At 45.5% G+C, this 22,710-nt stretch overlaps 1 protein-coding gene across 1 annotated transcript in view; it reads left to right on the top strand.

Annotated features, from left to right (window-relative positions):
• The window catches only part of lpar1 (lysophosphatidic acid receptor 1), a 42,328-nt gene extending 21,320 nt beyond the window's left edge, over window positions 1–21,008 (top strand). Inside the window, exons 2-3 of the mRNA XM_008292118.1 lie at window positions 851–1,604; window positions 16,417–21,008. Coding sequence (XP_008290340.1) covers window positions 866–1,604; window positions 16,417–16,739 — 1,062 coding nt within the window. The 5' untranslated portion in view covers window positions 851–865 and the 3' untranslated portion in view covers window positions 16,740–21,008. The remainder of the gene's footprint in view (window positions 1–850; window positions 1,605–16,416) is intronic.
• The last annotated feature ends 1,702 nt before the right edge of the window (window positions 21,009–22,710 follow it).

Here is a 22,710-nt window from a genome sequence, read left to right as displayed (position 1 = left end):
TCTGATGGAAAAAGACACACAAGGACCAGAGAGACTGAAAGACAGACGAAGTGAAGAAGTTGCTTGAGTTGACAACAAGTTGCCATTCGTGAGTTTCTCCACTGTGAGATAAATAAAGGCATATCTTATCTTAAGTTATTTCAAGGCGCTCGTGTAGGTCGCTGGATTATTTCTTGTTGGCTCTGTTGTACACAACCTTTGTGGTTGTAAATGGAGCGGACTGGAGGGGCTGATGTGCGCCTTTGTTCTGGGGAGATGCTGGTGCTCTAGCGACAGTGGATCTAAAATGTAGTGACAGTAAACTTGTTGCCACATGACGGCCACGGAAAGACACAGACAGGTGATTGAAAAAGGTGAACAGATGGAATGGCCTCACTCGCTTTACTTGTTCTCAGTAATCGAACAGTCATGCTCTGACACAGAAACCGGTTTCTACTCTCACTCATTAGTTTCCGAGGAAAACCTCATCATTTCACAAAACGTGTGCCTTTTCAGGTGAAGTGTGACTCAGCGTCTCATCTAGTGATGCAATCAGACTGAAACGTATTTGAAAATGTCTGCCACTTGCTTTTATTGATTTACCTACTTGTACACTCATGGAAAGGCTTTTTCCGTTACTCATTTTAAAGTAACCTTCATAGTTTGATAGACATCATAGGGGTAGTCTGGACAGTGTGGTTCAACTGCCAAGTCGAGGGAAACAGCATAAAGCCCAATAATTAATGTGCTTTTTAATTAAGTGTAGCTTGTAGGTGATTGCTTCTAAATGCTTTATCCAGTATGGATGAGAGCATCATCTTCTTTAACTAGAATGTTGACAGGCCTCTGAAAATGTCTTCTGTCCTTGCAGTCAGCACCAGCAGCCATGGATGAGGAACAGTGCTACTACAACGAGACCATCGCCTTCTTCTACAACCGCAGTGGCAAATACCTCGCGACTGACTGGAACACCGTCAGCAGGCTGGTGATGGGCCTCGGCATCACCGTGTGCATCTTCATCATGCTCGCCAACCTTCTGGTGATGATCGCCATCTACGTCAACAGGAGATTCCACTTCCCCATCTACTACCTGATGGCCAACCTGGCAGCTGCTGACTTCTTCGCCGGCTTGGCCTACTTCTACTTGATGTTCAACACGGGACCGAACACGAGGCGTCTGACTGTTTCGACGTGGCTGCTGCGTCAAGGCCTGATTGACACCAGCCTGACGGCGTCTGTGGCCAACCTGCTCGCCATCGCCATAGAACGCCACATCACCGTGTTTCGCATGCAGCTACACACTCGTATGAGCAACCGGCGTGTGGTGGTGGTGATTGTCATAATCTGGACCATGTCTATAGTCATGGGGGCCATCCCCAGCGTAGGCTGGAACTGTATCTGTAGCATTAGGTCTTGCTCCAACATGGCGCCGCTTTACAGCAACTCCTACCTGGTCTTCTGGGCAGTGTTTAACCTGGTGACGTTTGTGGTCATGGTGACGCTGTACGCCCACATCTTTGTGTATGTGCGGCAGAGGACCATGAGGATGTCGCGGCACAGCTCTGGACCGCGACGCAACCGGGATACCATGATGTCTCTGCTGAAGACTGTGGTGATTGTGTTAGGTAAGAATAATCTACCTGTCTACCTGCCTGTCTATCACCCTCTGTAGCCATCTGTCTGCCACTCTCTCTCTCTATTTGTCTGTCTTTGCAACAGCAAGTGCAGCTTCTGAAGTCATCAGCAGCAGCAGAACAATGAGTCTGTTGATGAGTGTATTTGTGAGGCTGGTGCATTGGGTCCAAGCACAGCGTCTGCCTAGCACGACTCGCATAAGGACAATAGTAGAATAAAGTTCTATTCTATTCTATTCTATCATGTGAGCCAGCTCTGTCCTCGCCGGGTCACGTGCTGTCATTCTGCACGAGCGGCGCATGCAGGTCTTTTCAGTGCAACATTTCTAGTGCGTTTAACGATCATTCCATTTCAGTGCCAGATAGGCAACATAACACAGGAATGAAGGGGCAAATGAAGTGGTTTCTGCCCCAGCACTTCAACAGATGGGGTTGTGACTTATGCAGTGTGTGTGATTATCAGAGTCCAGCTTACATCTGAATCGTCTTCACATTTGTGTTATCAGCGCTTTGGGAGATGGCTTGAAAGTGTGTGCTGAACAGTTACCTTTAAAATGCTGGACGTGTTCTCTGAGCACATCCTGAGCTGCGTGACGTCATGATGAGACGGCTGTCCATGCTGCTGTAATGTTTCAGGAACACAAACTGATTCCCCGACGTGCAGCTGTGATGAAGCGAGTTCTGCGATTACCAGCAGGTCTCGTTTTCTTGTCCAGAACTGTAAAATATTCTCAGTAAACCCAGTTGTTTTTGATAAAAATGAAGATTATCGGTTGTATTCACAGATGCTGAAGGTATGATTTAGGCTCTGCTGTTTGTGCCGTTACAGGATGGAGCGATAAAGCTAGCTCTTTGCTCGTCTCCAGGTCTCCTCACTGTGCAATAAACACAAGTATTGCTGTTACCTTTGTTCTTTACATGGACAGTCAGGACGGAGCTCAGCTGTAGATACAGGAAGCTGAATTGTTGGAAAAGAGCTTCTTCGTGCCTGGAAGCAGGATGTGTTGGTCCCAGACAAAACATGCCGATGGGTTCCATGTGAGCTGTCTCCTATGAGCTCTGATCTCATCCTGTCTTTACTCCACACCTAATCCGAAGCAGTGGACAGCAGAATGTGTAACAGGAGAGAACGTCCTGCTGCCTAGAGATGCTCTGATTATTTCTGCTTATTGAGCCTGAAAGGAAAGTTGTTCTGAGGGTCACCTGCTGACTGTGGGGGTGCTGGCTATACGACAAAGTAAATGAATGCACTCTTTCATGATATTCTTTACTTTTAATTGCACCTAATGAAGATTGTTCTGGGAGGAGCACAGTTATGACAGTGATTTTGTTATCTCTTATGTCTATTGATGCTTTGTCTGGTGTCGCTGCTGTCAGCTCCCTAATTAAAGAGATTTGCTGTTCAGGCTTCATCTCAGCTGTATGATGCTATTAGAGCTATATAACATGCATTAGGGACAACGCTATTTTCCATTAAACGGAAATGTGAACGTCCTTCCGTCTTTGCAGCTGTCTATGCAATTCGAGGAAAGTCGGAGTCACCCAGTAAAACCCTGTGAACGTATTTTCCAAATGCTGATACGGACTTCATTGGAACGCCACAGATTAGAAGTTAGACAAGTTTGAACTCAAGTGTTTCTCAGAATCAGGTTCTGGAGGGAACAGCATGGCCCAGGTGTGACAGGACCAGCAGATTCATCATATCTAGAGCAGGCCTGGGCGACAGCATGATGGCGGTACGCACCGGCTGATAGGGCAGGTGGCCCAAATGTTCATCAGGATGTGAGTGAGGAAATGTGGGACAACAGTAGAACTGACGATATGATTGTCGCGAGACAAAATACTTCAAAACTGCACAACTTTACTGGTGCACATAAAAAAAAGAACAATTATCAAGCAGCCGTTTGTGATGTGCATCAAAGCTGTGACGTACCAACATCACTGTAAGCTGTCAGCTGCTTTGCTGACAGGAAACGGGCTGACAACACATCCTGAGCAGAGTGGAGCTGAGTGGAGTTAGCAGCAGGTGGCGGGCGAATATTCGGATCTCAGAATAGCTATGCAGAGACCGCCACAACGACAGAACGATATCCGGGTCCAGCCATCCTGTGTCGATGCATCGCCCTCCTCCTCGGTCGCCGCCATGCTTCTCGCTCCATGTGCATTAGACTGGACCAAAACAACGGCCGTGTTTCGCTCAAATTTTATAGCGATATTTGAATTTCATGTCATCATTACACCGGTGGTACCGTGCACACTATGACATGGCCTCGCCCTGCCAGCTACACACGCCTCATCAATAGCGACCAGAAAACTGCTAGCTGGTTTGACAGTTTCACCAAAATGCATCAGGTGCGAAGTCAAGCATGCGCCCTCACAATCGGCTCTTAACAGCTTCTAATAATGTGCCCTGGTAGGCTTGTTTCTGTCCTAAAAATCTGCTGACAGAAAATGCAAACAAGTCTGGGCAGCAGAGGCTTCTTTAGAATCAGACAAACCCTCCTGCAAGGCGTTCTCCAGATCAGCTCCTGCCTGTCTGGGCTTGCCCTGGAGTCAATTAGCGAATAAAAGTATTTACATAAGCAGGCCTGTGCAATAAAATGATAAGTGGGGATAAGTACCAGGAAAGACAAGTGTTTAATAGAATGCTGAATGGTGCCACTTGGATGGCTCACAGCCACCGAGCAGTCCTTGATAATGGAGCTCCTACTGTTAGCTTCTGTGCAGGTCTCCTGAGGCATGCTGGTCCACAGCAGCCAGGGCCTTTTCTCCACTCTATCCAGCTGAGTGGTGCACTAGCAGCAGCCTGCACCCACAGTGGACTTGGGTCGCATGGAAACCAGTGTGGGGTCGCCTTCTGGTCAAACCCAGGTCCAAAATCTTTTATCTTTATTGCCCGGCCCTGATCTAGAAATTGCCTTTAAAATGACAGACAACTGTGCAGAATGCTGAACAGCTGAGCTGCCGCTGCTCCTCGGCTTTATTCCCACATGGATTCAGCTCTCGGGCTGGACCCCAGTAGCCCAACAGGCCATTATTGGTTCCCTGTGCTGGAATCGGACCGGATGCTCAGCACACACAGCCCCAGATATTCAGGATATTCGTCATTAATTGGGGCCGAACATCCAGAGAACAGAAATTGCTATTGGGACCAGCTCACTGCTGAAAGTAAAGGAAAGTCCAACAATTTAGGACTAAAAGAATAAAGTGTAGATAAGATTGACTCAGTGACTATTGTTTTGTAGTTTCAGGCAATTTTAATGTTTCGGGTTCAGAGAAACTGAAAACACGGTGATTTGATCATCGCTTTAAGAATACTTTAGTCAGGTGAACAAATCCCTCATATGAATGAGAAATATGTGGAACATATGAAGTTAGTGAACACATTGGTTCTGTTCTGCTGAAGCCAGAACGTTGGTGGGGAACGTCGGAGCGAGGGTGTGATGTGTTTTGCTTCAGTCTGGAATCTACTGCTGTTTCTGGATGAGGTCATTTTGAAGCTCTAAGGAGGAGATAAAGCCCCAGGTCCCTCCCTACATCCCTGCCTTCTATCACTTGCCTCTTTCAACTCGATAAACAAGCACTTATTCACATCTCTTGGACCCATCTGTTCGTTTTTGTGTAAAAAAAACCATCTTTGCCTGTTTTGAATACCCAAGACGAAGCCAAACAAAAAGGGTCATGAGTTCACAGTCTCTGGTGGGGTAGCGCTGCCACGAAGGGCTTGGTTTTGATTATGTGGAAGGCTAACATGAGTTCAGTCTTTGCTGCTTGACCAAAAAGTAAAACCCACAACAATTCCCAGTCCAGCTTCTGACCAGATGATGATGAGTGCTCCCCTGCTGCCTGCTGTCCTTTCCACTCTCAGGATACGAAGAATCAGAAAAGGCTGATTTCCTCGTAGAAACACACAATGAGATGGGAAGCACAGGCAGATACATGTGAGTCTCCCACAGTCACAGAAGCCCTGAGGGTTAATAAAGTACACTGGGACTCAAGGCTGCCTCCATTCACATAAACTCTGCTGCACTGGAGATGCTGATGGGAAAACCACACCAGGATCTGGATGTGCTGTTGTTGTTGTAGGAGATTAGGACGCTGAAGGTTGCACTACCAAGCACATTTCACCTACTTTGTGTGAGTCAGCTCAACAAAACCTTCAGCGATATTAGCCACAATTTCTTTGTTATCTCAGATTTCCTCACCAGGTGTGATGTGCGGTCGTACAACAAGCCGTGTCTGTACATGATCGAACTCTTCTTCAGCAAAACGGACCAACTGTGTGCCGCCTACTTTACTCAAGAGGAGCAGGTTGTTTTAAAGGAGAGCGATTAGGAATATAAGAATTTATTACAGTAAAGACGATGCAAGAGGAATGCTGGTAGAAAACTGTTCATTATGCTGGTACGTATACATTTTGTGCCAGTTGGTTCCCTGTCAATGCAGCGACCTGTTTGTAAGACGACAGCTGACATTGGAGCTCTAACTCAGACTAACGGGTGGATTCAGGGCTGACACTGACCCACAAGGATCAGTCTTTACTTTTTTTGGCAAAATCAAACTGAATTGATGTGATTGACGGAATATGCGATGTAGTAAAGTCCAGTGACCAGCAGTGCACAGCAGACCTGGACCAAGCAGAAAACCACATGTAGGTGGCCATGGCAACGCAGGGCACATAGTTTGCCTCGTCAGTGGTTTTACTAACTTGCAGCTCAGCAGGTTCGCAGGTATAACGTATTTATAAAGTCACTTTAAATCCTAAACCTAACTGTGGCTGCACAGCTTAAGCTCCTGTGATGATCTAGCCAGGTCAACGGGGACAACCACTGAAAGTTCTGACTTCAGACTTAACAAATCCGGCCAATTCATGCATCTGGCCTCACAGCGCACCCCCTCGGAGGTCCTGTCCGGATGTGTGGGGACTCGAGCAAAGCCTTTAACAGGTGGCAGCACCGCGCTAAGAAGAGCCACAGCGTATCGCCAAAGGCAGGGACGAGGGAGGCGGTCGCATGGACGCAAACAACGCAGCTGTCTTTAAAAAACAGCTTCACAGATGATTTAGGAGGAAGGAAAGGACCTCCAAGATACGCACAGAGTGTGTTGGTGAGTGACGCTGAACGTAAACAGGAACCACGTTTACATGTGAAAATGGCTCGAAGGAAGTTTCACAAACAAAGATACCCTCACATAAGTCACACTGGAGATGAGTGACATTTCTTCATTTTAGACAGCGTGGAGAAGTTGAGTTTGGCAGAAACATCCAAATCCAAACACTGACACATCAAAATCTACAATAACTTGTCTGCATTTCCTAAATCCAACACCGAGTACTGAAAAGCCTTTTACTAGCATCCAGGACATCGTTTCGTTTAACACATTTAACGGCACGTAAAAATGTCCAGTTACTAAGAGAAGCTGCTGGATGCTGAAACCTGTGACCGACAGCTTCAGTTGACAAAAGAACCAAACCTCGTCTTTTCAAAATAAAACCCACTGGGACACATCAGGTCTCAGACAGTCTTTGCCATTTTCCACCACTTGGGCTATCCGGTGAGAAAAACCCAAAACAAAACAGTTTGACTGACCTGAACAGAGGTTCTGTTCATGTTCTGTTCATGGCTGTCCAGTGAGCCAGCAGCGCGGCCCAATGAACCGTGAGCCTTGTTCATTGTCGGGGTGTCTGTGTGTCAGGTGTTGGCTCATGTCGGGTCTTCTGTGAATGATCTGATTATCTTAAAGCTCATGCTGTTGGATGAGGTCACATTGTCAGACAGCGTGGAGCGCCAAGCCATACCATCTCCAACACATGCCAGCAGATGTCCTACCGCTGACGTAGCACCAGCGAGCGTCGGCCCAAGGACTCACTGGTTCTCATGTCTGCTGTAGATTTCAAAAGGAGGACACAAAGTAAAACACTCGCCCCCACACACACATTTCTGTAAGTCTGCTGCTGCAACGAATGTGTGTTTCTCTGGCCGACTGGGAGCAGAACCAATCAGGGCCAAACCACAAGCCGATGGCTGCGATCCGCCGTCAGCGTGGAAACACGCCTGGCATGCAGCGTACAGTGTCACCTGTTTTCTGTGGGTTTTTTACTGTGAGTCGCTAAATGTGAGGAGTTGTTGTGCAGCTCGTCTAATTGCTCACTGTGGCAGCATCTGTCACTGAGAATCCTGTCCTGCAGCATCCGTCGTTGCTGATGGGAAACTCTGCTTCAACATCTGCAGCATTATCAACCCTCAGAACCCAACCGACACACTTTGCATCCACATCCGCTCTGCTTGGTTGAATTGTTCTTAAAGCGACTTTCCAGCAATGCTAGCTGATGATATTAATGAATATGTCACACAAACAGTGATACACGGCTCTAGAAACAGATGTCTGCTTGAGATACATGTAAAAACACAACAATGTCAGAATATGAAACGATTTCCCTTGTTAGAAATGACAGTACAAGGAAATCAGTATTAATATATCAAACAATGAAAGAGCTCTGGAAAAACTCCAGATGCAGCCTGTAGCGCTCACAGTGACCAAGACAGGAGCTTCACATGAAGGAATTTACTCTGACAATAGCCTTCAGGGCTCAAAGAGTTCAGTGCTTATACATGTACAATATATTGTGTTTAGTCTTTAAATATTTAGAACATCCTTTGGATAAACCTGCAATAAGAAGAACAAAGCCCAGATGTAGTTGGGTTTTAACCAGAACAAATGAATGAGTAAACGACTATCAATGAAACCGCTGGTTTAGTTTCTGAGTGTTTTTAAAGCAGATTTTATAAATACTGATAAAAGTTATTTTTACACGTCACATGACTTCAGTAGAGACGCAGCTCATCAACGACATAAACAGCGATCAGACAGAGGGACCAGCACATGGCTGCTTAGATTGGTTTATCAGAGGGTTCACACTTATGACAAATGACAAATAAGATGAAGTTGAAGCAGCAAAACGTGAACTGATCACAGAATAACAGTTTGATTTGAAGCTGCAGTCCCTCCGACTGCAGGTTGCGGTTTAACGCCACAGCGACCGCCGGTTTACAAACTGCTTCGTGAGAAAGACAGCGGAGAGGAACATCCGTTAGCGGGGCAGCCGAACAACTCGCAGTGTTTCTTACAAACAATCCGTCAATAGTTCTTGCAGACGTAGCCTGTTTTCATGCTTCTCGCTTCACGAGCAGCACAGCTGTACGTTTGCAGCACTTTGCTTCATCGAACACCTCGAGCTGGAGCTGCTCCGTTCGTCACCCGAGTATTTAAACCAGATCCACTGTCAGGGCCTCCTGATAGACCAGTGGGTCAAACTCACACCACAAAGCCACAACGTCAGGTTGTTGCATCGCCTCCCGCTCGCCATGATTCACGTCTTCTGTCCTGTACAATAAAAAAGATCTGCTTTTAAAAAATGAATGAAAAAAGTCACAAACCTGCCGAGCAACAACATCAAACGTTCGGCTCGCGTTGGCAGCGACTGAACCTCTGAACATTCACCCCAGCTCTGGATAGAAAGGCTGGAATCATGTTGTTGTTTAAGACACTTAAAGGAAAGCAGCTGACAGCATATTCTGATTATGTGTCGCCTCTGATAGACTGAAATGGTCAGAAGCTGCTGACTTGCTGGGTCCACTCTTATCCCAGATGAATAAACTCCTGCTGGTGCTGCTGTGGCATCGGCATCCTAAAACCATGTAGACTTTGTGATTTCAGCATATCAAGACTTAGAACGAAGCCCATTGAACAGAATTGTTCCTCCGTTCATAATGGGTCAGTACTAAGAGGTCCGTTCAGCCCTAATGCTGCTGCGGTTCAGTTAAGTGTTCCTCTGGATACGATAAAATCACCAACATGTGGCACTGTTTACTGTCAGTCACGTGATTGAATCGAGCTTCATCAAACTTCTAATGGAATCAGTAACATGGAGAAGTCATGACAGACAGCAGCTCGTCCTGACAGCAGCATCCAGCAGGTTGATGAGCATCTTACATGTTCAGAACTTCTAAGGTTGGCCGACACATCACAGCTCATGACTTCACTGCTCAACTTCTAGTGTTCATCGTGGCTCTGGGGGGGTTATCTGCGCTGCTTATGTCGTTTGTTTTAACTCACATATTTAATGAAATGTGTTTAAGTTGTGGGTTTCTAGTGTCTACATGGTTTCAGCCTCTGAAGTTCTGCTCAGGCTGTTCACGGCCGTATGAGGCTGCATGTGATCGTTTCCACTACTTGGGTTAAGATAAGATAAGATAAGCCTTTATTTATCTCACAGTGGAGAAGTTCACAGTGTTCGGGTTTGGGGGAGAAAAACAAGATTCTGAGTGAGTTCACAGCCTGAAGAAGCTGGTGGCACCAAATATCCTACAGAAGAAAGAAAGTTTAACTACACACAGCAAGCGGTGGAGACACGAGCACATGGGTGTGATTTTATAGCTGAATCGATGAACAAAAGAGCCAAAGTGCTGCTTTTAAACAGATTTCATTTTAGAAAATTAGATGGTTGCATGGTTGCGTTTGGATTTGATGCAAACTGTAAAAGAACGTTATAGTAACCGTGCGTGTTGTCGTTTCATGCCAAGGCAAAGAGAAAACAAAGTTTAAAACCTGAAGTCTCAGCACCTGGAAGTGAGTCACTGCTGCTGACCACCAGCTCTGCTCCTACAGAGAAACTAAACAGAACAACATCTTTATTGCCCTTTCAAAGAACTCACTGTACTTCCAGTCAAAAGCTTGTTTTGTAACCATTAGATCACCGCGACACAACCGCCAGACTCCCCGGCTATGTGCACCCAAAACCTCCTTATCAATAACTGTAAACACTCAGCTACTGAATCTGAACTTTATCTAATCTTCACTGTGTGTCTGCAAGCACTGATGTGGGAAAGAAAAAAATCCATCTGCGGACAAACGGGAAGCCACCGGGCCATTTCAGAAATCAGCATCATGGTTGTGACCACAGATGATGGCTGAGGTCAGGAAAATGATAGAAAGGGAGAGACGCAGGCTGAAACGGAGAGACGGAAGAGAAGGCTGAGGGGAAAATAAGAAATAGAAAGAAACCTGAAGTAGGCGGTTAAAAAGAAAGCAAGATGTGAGGAAGATGGAGACAGACAGAATAGAGAGATTAACGGGGAAAAGGCGGCGAGACGCACAGAAGAATGAGAGCAGTAATTTGATTTTGGGTGTTTAGTCATTTTTTAAGGGCCGACGAGAAATCGCATTAGTGGAAATCTAAACCGGCATGATGAGAAATAACAGCAAGGCACGAAACCCCAACGTAGCAGAATGAAGCTGTTTAATGAGTGAAGTCTGCTGGTCCATGTGGAACACATCAGCTCACATAGAGGCTCTCCGAGGTGTAGACCAGCTTCCAGGATCAGACACTTACAGGGCCTTGGGTTTATGAACAGACATACTGACGCACTTCTCTGGGAGAATTTTAAATTGTGTTTCAATAGACTACAGTTCTTTATCACCTCATTTCTACATATACACAAGTCACCCCTAAAACTGCTGCTTCAGCGATGTGGAGTCTTAGGGAGGAGGTCTGGGTCGGTGGTTGGGTGTACGTGAGCAAAGTAAGTGACATCTCCTACTAAATAACGCTCAGCGGTGTCTTCAACCGCCATCTTTCACCAAATGTTTTATGTCTGGTTCAGACTGGCGGCTGTGGGGCACTGGGAATGAAAATTGGTGGCCCGGTGTCACACCAGAATGTGTAATCGCTACGTTGGTCCACAGCGCAAAACATATTATTTGCACAAGAAGGGCTGTAAAATTGAAGCTCCTTTACGTTTGTGTTGTTTTTTCTTCTCGTAGTGGGACTCGTGTCCTTAGCAACCTGGGTCACGTTTGCAGGGTGTGTTTTCACACAAACCATGACCTGATCCCAAAGCCAACCAGTAGTTTGGTGCTTGGACTAAACCAAGCAGGTTTGTGTATAAACTAAATGAATAGGATTCAATGCAGCAAAGAGAAAACTGTAGTTTGAAACCAAAGTAAATAGCAACTGAAAATGCAACAAGGTGTAAAAAATAATACAAAAAGTCCCAAAACATCAGAGTCCCTCGTTTGGTCGATGCCACCGCCTGTGGTCCAACCTCCAGGCTGGACTTTGTTGCTCTTTTCATGTGCAAAGTGAAAGAAACATGTGAGAATAGGACGGAAAACGTAAGAATCTTAAAGTTGTACATCCGGTATCGTTTGCAGAAAATCCATTTTGCACTGTGAACCAACGTGCTCTTGTACATTGACACTGGCGCTGGGAGTGGCAGCGTAGAAGACAACTGATGATGTTCTGACAACAACACTGTCAGTACTTTGCCTGACAGGTTTTTGCCTTCTATAGTTGACACTTTCTGATGTGCTGCTGAAGCAAAAGGAGGAATCAGGTTTAAGCAAAACAGAGAAGTTGGTCCCAGGAACCGAATTTTGATTGACCTCTTGGATGTAATCATGAAGAACAACCTAAGACTGGCAGATGTAGTCTGGAGATGACTAAACATGTAAAACCTCCTTTGAGTAATTTATCTCCGTATTTACATGTGAGGGAAAGCGACGCGACAAGCGGCCGTCACTGGAAAAGAATAGACGGCAGGAAAAAAAGGAGAAAAACAGTGTCATAAACATGTTAATGATGACAAATGGAAGAAACACGACACGTGAACCATTACGGCTGCAGTCTGTCCTCAGGCAGCCAAAGTGGAATTAGGAAGGAGATCCATTATGTCCTAATGAGTCAGAGGAGGAGGAGGAGGAGGAGGAGGAGGAAGAGGAGGAGGTGTGCAGCGACAGTCTCCTCATAACGAGTGCAGCTGATCGTCAGACAAACGAAGCACAAGTTGCTTTCCAACAACGTCCAAGCGTTCCTGCATGTGTCTCTGTGCCATGTGTCACTGAGGATGTTTGAGTGTCTGCACATGTGAGTCTTTGTGTGTTTTGTGTGTTTTGTGTGTTTTGTGTGTTTTGTGTGTTTTGTGTGTTTTCATGTGTGTGTTGCGTGAGCGCTGGAGTGCAGGCTTCACTGCCGGAGTCTGGTCTCCATTAGGTCCTTATTTCTGTTCCCAGAGCCCTCTGTTCCTCTTCTGATGGAGGCCCGTTTCCACCAGGAAAAAAAAAAGGATGAAAGTTGTGAATGAAAGTAAAGATAAATACAAAAACTCTGACTTATTTTTAGTCCAAATTCTAGATATACCTTCAAAACCTGATATGATGTTTGAGGTAGAACTTAGAAACTGGATTTACTAAGTTGTGAAATGTTTCCTCTCTCGTATCACCAGGAGCATCTACTTTCCTTCATTTCTTTTCTTTTCTTTGCTGAAAGGAAAGTCCACTGAATGATGTAACCCAAATACTCCAGGGCTGAGCAGTCCTGTTTGAACCGATTTAAAACCTTCTGGATTTATTTAATATTCCTTTCCTCAAAGGTCTAATTGAGTATGTTGGCATCAAGTCCTTCTTCTTTCGAAAGTCTGCCTTCAAGGATTTGTTCTTTACTGGATCCTGGCTGTTGAAACATCCTCAGTGCTGTGATGCAACACGCCTCTGACCGGCCGACATCTTGTTTATATGTTGTTATAGGAAGACGATGCCTTCACAGTGCAGGCCTCTGGCCTTTTCGTAGCTCTTTCAGGACATGGAAAAGTCGTTTTCCATACATTTTTCCAGGCCTGCTTCAGAGCTGCTGTTTATTTACTTTCCTCCAGTGACTTTCCATTTCTGCAGCCTCTTTTCCCTCCATGTGGCATTTTCAAATAGTGACAGGCTGAAAGACTTCACTGCCCCAAAAGCGTTTGTTTCTTCCATAAACAAAAAGAAGCCTGGTTTCCCCTCCGACCCGGTGTGGCGGAAACACTGCACCATGTGGCTACGGTAAACCAGGCACTTTGTTTTCTTACTTTTGGGGGGAGGCAGTGTGAAAAGGCAATTTTGCGATGAAGGGTGTTATGCAAGCAGCCGTGCAGCCCCTGGATTCAGAGAGGAAATGAAAGAATCTGAGGGTGAAACCTCTCGGGTCAGAGCTTCACACAAAGACGGTTTCCTGCCTGGTTCTGGGGAAAATCAGGACAAACATCCCAGAAATATGGAGACTTTACGCTGGCTTTCTTGGACTGCATCGTGTTTCCATCAGCAGGAAACGCAGCGTTCATAATGTCCCGCTCAAGTCTTTTCTGTTCTGACTGATTGTTTTTGTCTTTATGTTGTCTCGTCCTGCTCGGGATCAGATGTTTCCCTCGGAGACAAATAGGCCGGATAGTTTCTCTGCCGGGCCGTGAAGCAAACTTTGAGTAACTCTGGAGAGGCGGCTGCATAGCTGGGGAGTGAGGTCAAGCCTTCGCTGCAGCTGCTGCCTGCAAAACACTAACAGATAACAGAGCTGCCTGTCTATACCGATGCCTCTTTCTCCCGACTGCTCTTGCCTAAGTTCACGTCAAGACCTTTTCGTTTCACCGTCTCCAGAGTGTCATGTCCTTCACTTGTGTCAGACTCGGGACAATCAGCACGTGAGCATGACGCTGGACGGGAATGAGTCAGTGGCACACTTCATCCAACTGGAGACGTGATGCGTCCGACTCGCTCGGCTGAGCTTAGAAACTGGTAAATATCCTGATGTAATACTGCAAATATGGCTGAAAGGATGAGCCGGGCTTCTGCTGTCTCTGCTGCTCGAGTCCCGTCCTGTCTACCAGCGACGTTTGGTACCATCAAGGTCCAGTTGGATCAACTCTGAACTTTAACTGTCACATGAACCGAATCTTAGAGGGCCGTGACAGACGATGATACTGAACAGGAAAATATACAATACAGTCAGTTGTGCTTCTTGACCTTCCCCGAGGATGTCCATCCCTATACAGCTCAACTGCTTTCTCATCATGTTCTGATGGAAACATACATGAAGTTTGTTTGTGATGGATTACAAATGCATTTCAAATCAACGTCTCTTTGCTATTTATATTAGAAAATTGAAATTGTATGTGCTAAATTATAATAAGTTCATTCTTGATCTGATGATGAAACGTTTCTGGATCGCCCACCAAACATTCTCCAAACCTTTACCCAGAACCATCTCCTGTCAAACGAGATCCTTCTGGACGGTGGACGTCACTGTGAGGTCAATAAATGTTGGTTTACACCCAATGCACATAATTGCTATTTATTTATTTATTTATTTATAAATGTATATATATATATATATATATATATATATTATCTGACAGTTGATGTGCATGTTTAAGTATGTTTTTGACTTGAAAGAAAAACCTTTTAGTGGTGTCTTTGTTATTCTGGAGCTCCATAACTTTCAAGCTAATGCAGCCACAGCGCCGTGCAACCAAAGCAGTTTTCACTTCAGTGACTCATTTCAACGTTTTCCATGTGGTTATAGAGTGACGCTGCTGTTTTGTTGTGTAGACTGATGGTGCAGCGGTTGTTAAAGGATGCCGATGTGGTTGTAGAGTGATTTTTGTCTGTTTCTAAACAGACCAGACACTTTGGCTCAAAGGATATGTGGCTTCACCTATACGTTAAATCATCCCGTCAGGAGCTGTGTTGTGGGATGCATTCTGGTCTTTTATCATGGTGTTGTGTTTCTTTGCATTTTTGTGGTTCAGGCAGGAGACAGGAAAGACAAAGAAGTGTCTGCCTGATTCTGACCCTGGATGCAACAACAGAGTGGAAGTGGATGTTGAACATATGTTTGAATGAAGCAGCTAATCAGGCCTCATTCAGGGTCGCACACAAAAAGATCCAACTGCAGGTCATCCGTAGTGAAACGCTGAGTCCAAGTGACTCATTATTACTCAGGAATTACTGAACAAAATCAAAGTCCAAGTCCTGAGTCACGTTAAGTGAAGCTGCAGGAATCAAGGACGGCCAAGACTTGTAACGCGCTGCGATGCCAAAACTCAGATTAGAAAAACACGAGCTGATGAAAGTCGGTCTGGTATCAGATTTCTGTGGAAGTACCTGCACACTCGGTCCAAATGTGTCATCCGGCTCGTTAAATGGCAAAGAAAAGACTGGACAGAGTCAGAACGTGAGCTTGCTCATCAATTACTAACGATAAGTCAGAAGACAAGCGACACATTGAAGGAAGACGGCTGTAAACCTGCATTAACCCGAACTAACCCGGACCCTCAGTCCAGGCCACAAACCACTTTGTTCTGCTTTCCTTCATGTACCGCTCAGCCTCACAACAACTGGGACTGTTCAGGAAGAAGACACAGCAAGCTTTCATGTGGATTTCTTTTAAGATTTATGTTGGATTCTATAAAATGAAATGAAAAATGAATTTAGATGGAATCAGATCATTAACCAGAGCAGGATGAGGACTCTCACTGCTGGATACCTGCAGGATGCCAAACAGTGACCCCTCTGTTGGTATTGTGTGGTAGAACGGTTCCATTGTTGGGAAAGCAAGTGTGCTAAAGTCCTTTAAACCTCGTCTTTACCTCCTTTGCCTACAGTCAGCTGTTTGTCCTGGGTAAGGCACAGCTGGTGGGACAGTGGTGCCTTGTTTCATTAATGCCTCTTTCTGTTACTTCTGACCATGTGACAAACAAAAAAGTCCAATACGGTTGAGTAAATAAAAGTCAATTTGTCTTAATTCTTATAGTTCTGGTTCTAATGATCTCCTTTTCCTGGTAAGAATCTTTAGGGGACGCCTGAAGCCTCTCTGCATTCAGTTTCTGATATGTGGGCTTTGTCAGAACATTATCTTTCTGTCAAACTGTCTTTCTTTTGTATTCCTGGAAAGCAGCTGTCAGAACTCTCCTGATTCCTCTGCTTTGTGTCTCTTCAGGTGCGTTCATTGTCTGCTGGACCCCCGGCCTGGTCATCCTCCTCCTCGACGTCTTCTGCGCCAGCTGCAACGTCCTCGCCTACGAGAAGTTCTTCCTGCTTCTCGCCGAGTTCAACTCAGCCATGAACCCCATCATCTACTCCTACCGCGACAAGGAGATGAGCGCCACCTTCAGGCAGATCCTGTGCTGCCAGCGGCAGGAGAACGTCAACGGGACGGCGGCCGAAGGATCCGACCGCTCGGCGTCTTCCATTAACCACACGGTGCTGAGCGGCAGCGGCATGCACCACCACCACCACCACAACGAACACTCGGTGGTGTAAAACACAGGCTGGAGGTCTTGGAGATGAATCCATCTGCCTGAAGAGGTTTTCTCTAAAGGTCACTGCAAGAAGGTAAATGGATGTTTGTTGAGGATGAGCGGGACATGATATGGACGAAAGACACGATCAGTTTGGGAGGCGGGTAGATGAAGCTGAAGATGAACAGCAATGAAGAAGAGGATGGAGAAAGATGGAAGGACTTCATCTGTCTGGAGAACAGGAGTCTGACCTTCAAGGACTCTGATAGGCTGTTAGTATTTTTGTTTAGTTGTTTATTGTTTTCTATTTGTGTTAACTGTGTTGTTACGGGCAATGATGACATGAACTATTTAAAAGTAATCTGTGAAATGAAGGTAATGCCAGTATAGCCCGTCGTCTCTCTGCAGGCGCCTCTGACTTTCTGATCTTTAGATCCCATCACGCTTCACATCAGATGTACGGTGGTGCTACACACACCATGTGAAGCTACCATTGCTTTGGGTCTGATCCCAGGTTGACATCACTATAGTTCCTTCTTACATTTAGTGGAGAAGACTTCAGATCTGTGGAGATTTTAAACCAACATGTGTTGTTATGTGACACAAATGTGTGACTGAATATTATTTCCTGCAGCTTTAAGTTCAACATTGACCTTTTGGAGACTTTCTGGATCAAGTTCAGTTACACAGATTTCAAAAGGTTGCATCCAAAAATCTACCAATGAGCTGCCGGTGCTTCTGAGCACGCCAACGAATATCTAAAAGTCTGACATGTTTACCATGTCTAGCAACCTGCCAAAGCCCCGTCCTGGTCCATCCATCGTACAGTCAGCACAGTGTTTGGGAAGCCGTCCTGTGACCTGACAGCCTGAATGCTTCGGGCTGCTTCACTCCACTGACCATCCTCGCTGATTAAAATGCTTGTGTGAATCCATCCCAACGGTTTCTTGCTTTCATCCAACTTAAATACACGAAGGGTCCAAGACTTGCAAGAAACCCTGGTTTGTTTATTCCCTCTGAGGAATTAAAGACTTGTTGTTCCAGGGGTCTCACCAAGAAGACAAGCAGGGTTATGAGCTGAAGGTCATGTCTGGTCAGAGGTACCAGACCGCCTCTTGCTGTGTCCACGAGGAAGTGAATGTGAAATTATAACCAGTGTTAATGTGTTGGAGCCTCCTGGTGACTCTGACATTAAAACTACACAGCTGGCAACAAAACAGAAAGAGAAGAGGCGTTTCCAGAAGGTGGTGGCTGCCCTGCTGAGGGCGGGCCGTTCCATCAGTCCAGCATCAACACAACGTTAAAATGGATTTAATGAATGAAGGATTGAGCAACCCGACAACATCCACTAACATGTTTTCTAGCAGCTGTGCAGAACTGAACAGGCATTCAGCTCTGTCACAAGGTCAGTTTATACGAGGTGGGCAGAGTCAGACTAAAGAAGCTCGATGACCAGTTTGAACTTTACCACAGTTTAGTAATGAAGCCCAGAATGAGAAGTCTGCTGCGTTGCCCTGAGCGGCGCTTGCATCCCCCATCCCACAACATGCCCTCGTGTCTCGGCGTGTTGGGCAGTTTGTGGGACCAAAATGAAGTCAGGGTTCACCAGAGGCAGCGCTCGGGTGTATTTCAGAAGACTCAGTGACTCTTCGTTCAGGGACTCACGGACTAGAGCAGCCTTCTGATTGGCTGTGGGAACGCTCCAGTTTGCTGCATCTTCCCTGTTCACCAGAAAATGACTGACGTGGACACGTGTTCTTACCGTGTCATTGGTGCTGTGAAGTAAACATTAGAACATGTTTTGTTGGTGGCTGGAGTTAAGATGATGGTGTTTACTGCAGCACAAAGCAAGTACCTTTCAGTGACGCGTTGGCGTATCCGCTGACCATAAGACGCTCTGAGTGCGTTTTCACAGTTGGCTGAGTGAGAAGTGAGCAGAAATGGAGCCAGTCCAGTGCTGAACGATGTCACATTCTTCTCCACAAGTGCCCTCCCTGCCCTCTGCCGTTAACTACAGATTTGTGTGCCAGCTGAATGTCAGCGTGGTGATGCCATGACGTACGTCCTCTCTCACTGCCAGCTGATGTTTTGTCATGACTTGAATCAAAACAGTTTTTGGCCAAAGCACACAGTCACGGCTCCCAGCAGCCGACAGCCAAGTCGGAACCGCAGTCGGGTGTTATCCAGGAAGAAGATGTCTGTCAGGATTTAAGCTGCAGCGCAGACATAAAGTCAGCTGTGATTCTTGCCGGTCGCGCGTCCAAATTTTTAGCCAGTTTATCGAGAACACGATAAAGATCACAGCTTCTCCTTGTCACCATGTGAGGCTTCCCCACGGCTTTGCTCTGTCTTCTCACTGCTCACATGAGACGCTGTGGTCGAGGCGCCGTGCACCAGTTTCTTTATTGTGTTGGTGCATTTTTTATCTTTGTAAAATAAATAAATAAATAAAAGCAGAGAAAATCACAAATCTTAACTTCCATAAAATATTTGCTTGTTCTTAAACTCCACGCCTGTGAACTGACGCGGGTCTGAGCGCCGCTCATTGTCTCATCCACCAAACTCCGTCCATGGACGGCCTCCATGTCCCACTGTCACCCAAAGAACTGATTCAGGTTATTATAGCAAACCAACTAAACTTTTCTATGGCTTTGTTTACCAGTGTGTCCCTCTTCGTATACCGTTGTAAGTACATGTGTACAGTATGTTTATATAAAATATATTATTCAAAGTTAATCACCAAAGGGAAACGTGTTGTGTGCCTGTAAAGTGAACTGTTATACTCTGTCCAGATGTACTGTAGGATTGTCTTGTTTTTTAAATGTCATTTGTATTGCAACCCTACTTACTGAGTTACCTGTAGACACTATTACACTTACTAACCTGTTGTGTGTGAGTGCAGCGAGCAGCTCAGCACCAGACTGAGCGTCTCTGTTTGAAGCCTTCAGCTTGTTTCCCACCAACACGTCCACTGATGGACGCTCCAAAAGTTATATTCAGGCGCAACAACACCTTGTGTCACTTTCTGATATATTCCTTTTTTTGAGTTGCAACAGCTTCTATAGAAATTATGTTCAACCAACGACGAGTTAGTGGAAATATCGCTTTCTCTACAATCCCAGATATTTCTAAGATGAGAACAGATTTATTGATTATTGATTGGTAGCAGAAACACAGTGTTTTATGTTGAGATATATATATATATACATATATGTATATATATATATATATCTTAGGATAGGTTTGAACAGAAGTTAAACATTTTTTAAAGTTCATTTGCTCCAACTGGATTTTCTTCGGCAGGTTTTGGCCTATTTTATGTTTTTGTAGCTTTTCAGGAATTACTTCACTCGTTGACATTGAAATTGACTTTTCTTTGATATATATTTGAACTGCAGTCATTTATTTGCATTATATTTATACATTGAACATAAAGACATGAAACAGTAAATTCAGGTTTAAACATTCAATATTAAGTTGATGCAGTTATTATGAGGTTAACTTTTATCTAATTTAATAAATTAGACTTTTCTTTTATCTACACCCATACATTGAAGGAAGTGTCCTATTAATGACCTTTTCAGAGCGAACACTGATCCGTCCCTGCAGCTCGGTGAGAATGAAACCACTGGAGATCATCAGATGATGCTAAGCTACTTTTTAAGCTCGTGTGTTGTTAACAAATCGTCTCATGACTGCTTTAAAGTACAACAGAGACGAATGTCAGATGAATGCTTCTCAACAGAACTGCTTCTGCCGTTGTTCTCTGTGTAAATCCAGAACTGTCCTGTTTCCCACGGATGGTCAGAGACCACTTTTATGCCTTTCTCTCCTCAGACTAGCCCATCCCGGCTATTGTGCCCTGACTGCTTCTTATTCTGTCTGAATGCTGCGTCCAGCTGTGGCCTTCAGGCTGATGTTGCATGACGCAGCGTGTTCGCAGTTTAGGACTGTTTGTGTTTTTAATACCAGAAGCTGTGCGTTGCAAAGTTGTACCCACAGTGGGGATGTGTGCACTGCTGAGGATTCATGACTGATCTGAGCTCAGCTGGAAGTCTGAAACAGTCTGTTTTCCAAAGCGAACCATTGCTCTAAAAGGTTGTTGAAGAAAAAAAGAAGCAAACCACAGATTTTAACAAATGTACCAGTAGTTTCTAGAACGTAGTTGTGACACAGAAGTAAATGTGATTTCCGTACTATCTATACTGTAGAGGCCAATATGACTGAATGTCCTGCCAGAGTCATCGTGTTGATGTTCCAGCAACAATAAAAATCATCAGAGAGTCTGAAACCAGGTGTGAGTGTGTTTCACTGAAGTCAATTGTTCTGTGTGCCCAGACTTGGACCATTACTGATGCTGGGGCGGCACAGTTTGGTGATCATCTGTTATCCACACAGAAGTAAACAGTAAACATTAGTGCCAGCGCTGTGCGTTCACCCTGCAGCCTGTCTTGTCAACATTTAACCAAACCAACTGAGTCCAAACATAATCTGGTTCAACACTGTTCACCACCTTCCCTTCTAGAGTCGGAAAGCTTCATTTCTCAAGTCCATTTTCATTCAGGACTTCCAGACCTTTGGGTTTCTAGCTGCTGGGTGATGGATATGGCTGCAGGGGCTCCTCTGCCTCCTCTTCAGTGGACTGAAGAAGGTCACCCAGCAGACAATGATAAGCACCTTACTCTTGGTGCAAAGTCAGTTCTCACTTAAACTAGTTCTAGTTCTGCTTAGTTGATATGTAGATAGTAGAGACGTGCCGATCCAATACCGTCACACACACACAATCCTGCCTTCCGACACATCACGTGTTCGTCTGCTCATTGGCTACAAGTGTACAGCGTCAGAGAGTGTCTGCAACCCGACTGGTCGAATCTACAAGGGTGGGACTTGTGCGGACCGGGTTGACTGTCTGAGACACTCCATTGGCCCTTCAGGCTGTCACTCACCCCCAAAGCCCTCCTATTGGCCAAACTAGGTGTCAATCAAAAGCTGAGCCGTCCGTCGAGCTGCCTGTAGCGCTTTCAGCGCGATCTGAAATAGATTCAGGCTGATTTTACCAGAAGAAATGAATAAAACAGCCGGAGCTGATCTCAAGCTGGGAAGACATTACTGCAGAGTTTGTGCCTTTGAGGATCTAATACGTTTTACGGATTATTTGTACGGGATGATGTTGACTGGTTGTGTCCGGACAGAATGAGACCAAGCTGGTGAGGAATGAGCGATGTTTGAGCTGCAGAGAGCCTTCAAAAGTAAGAAAACTCCGATTTTAACATGTTGCTTTTCTGTACAAAAAGCTCTTTGTGTCAACGCTGTGGTTGCTGCAGGTCAAAAAGGTTTATATCATCGGAAAGAGGAGACTCTGAGCTTTCCTTTGATGTGTATGTTGTCGGGAAACGTGATTGTGGAGCATGCGCACATCTGGCTGTAATGTGTTTGGAAAGTGGTCACGTCCCGCCGGCGGGCCGTGGGAGCAGTAAGGGCTTAAAAATACTCTTCTTAAATATTTGTTTTTAAATTGGAAGTATATTTTGAGTGAAATCACCCTTTAAAACACCCGAACTAGAAGCCGTGCACTTCTCCGGCCGTAGCAGAGAGTCCAGCCTCTCCGTGCAGCCCTCTACCAGCAGCCTGTACGGGGCTCTCCGGCTCTGCACACACAACCTTCCTATTGGATCCCATCCCGCAGCACGTCACTACGTTTCCAGTTCATTTCACGCACTGAGAAATCCAATCCCTGCATGACCTCACTGTATCTGTCTTCTCTTAAGATCAGCACAAGCTATCCATTCACCTGGACTTCCAAAGCTTATTGACATCACTGGAGAGCTGCTGCTATCTTCATCGCCAGCGCTCATATGCTTTCTGTCCCTTCTCTTCCATAACTCAGTACCTCTGAGTCATGGACGAAGCACACAGATTGTGGGAAGGCCCGGTCCAGGCCGTGGGTAGCTCACCTCCACGTCCCATGCCAACATCGTGGTCTCTCCCTGAAG

The sequence above is a fragment of the Stegastes partitus genome, unplaced genomic scaffold, assembly GCF_000690725.1.
Source record: "Stegastes partitus isolate 25-593 unplaced genomic scaffold, Stegastes_partitus-1.0.2 Scaffold786, whole genome shotgun sequence".
NCBI lineage: Eukaryota > Metazoa > Chordata > Actinopteri > Pomacentridae > Stegastes > Stegastes partitus.
The sequence above is the reverse complement of the archived record's forward strand: the minus strand, read 5'-3'. Positions and strand labels throughout refer to the sequence as shown.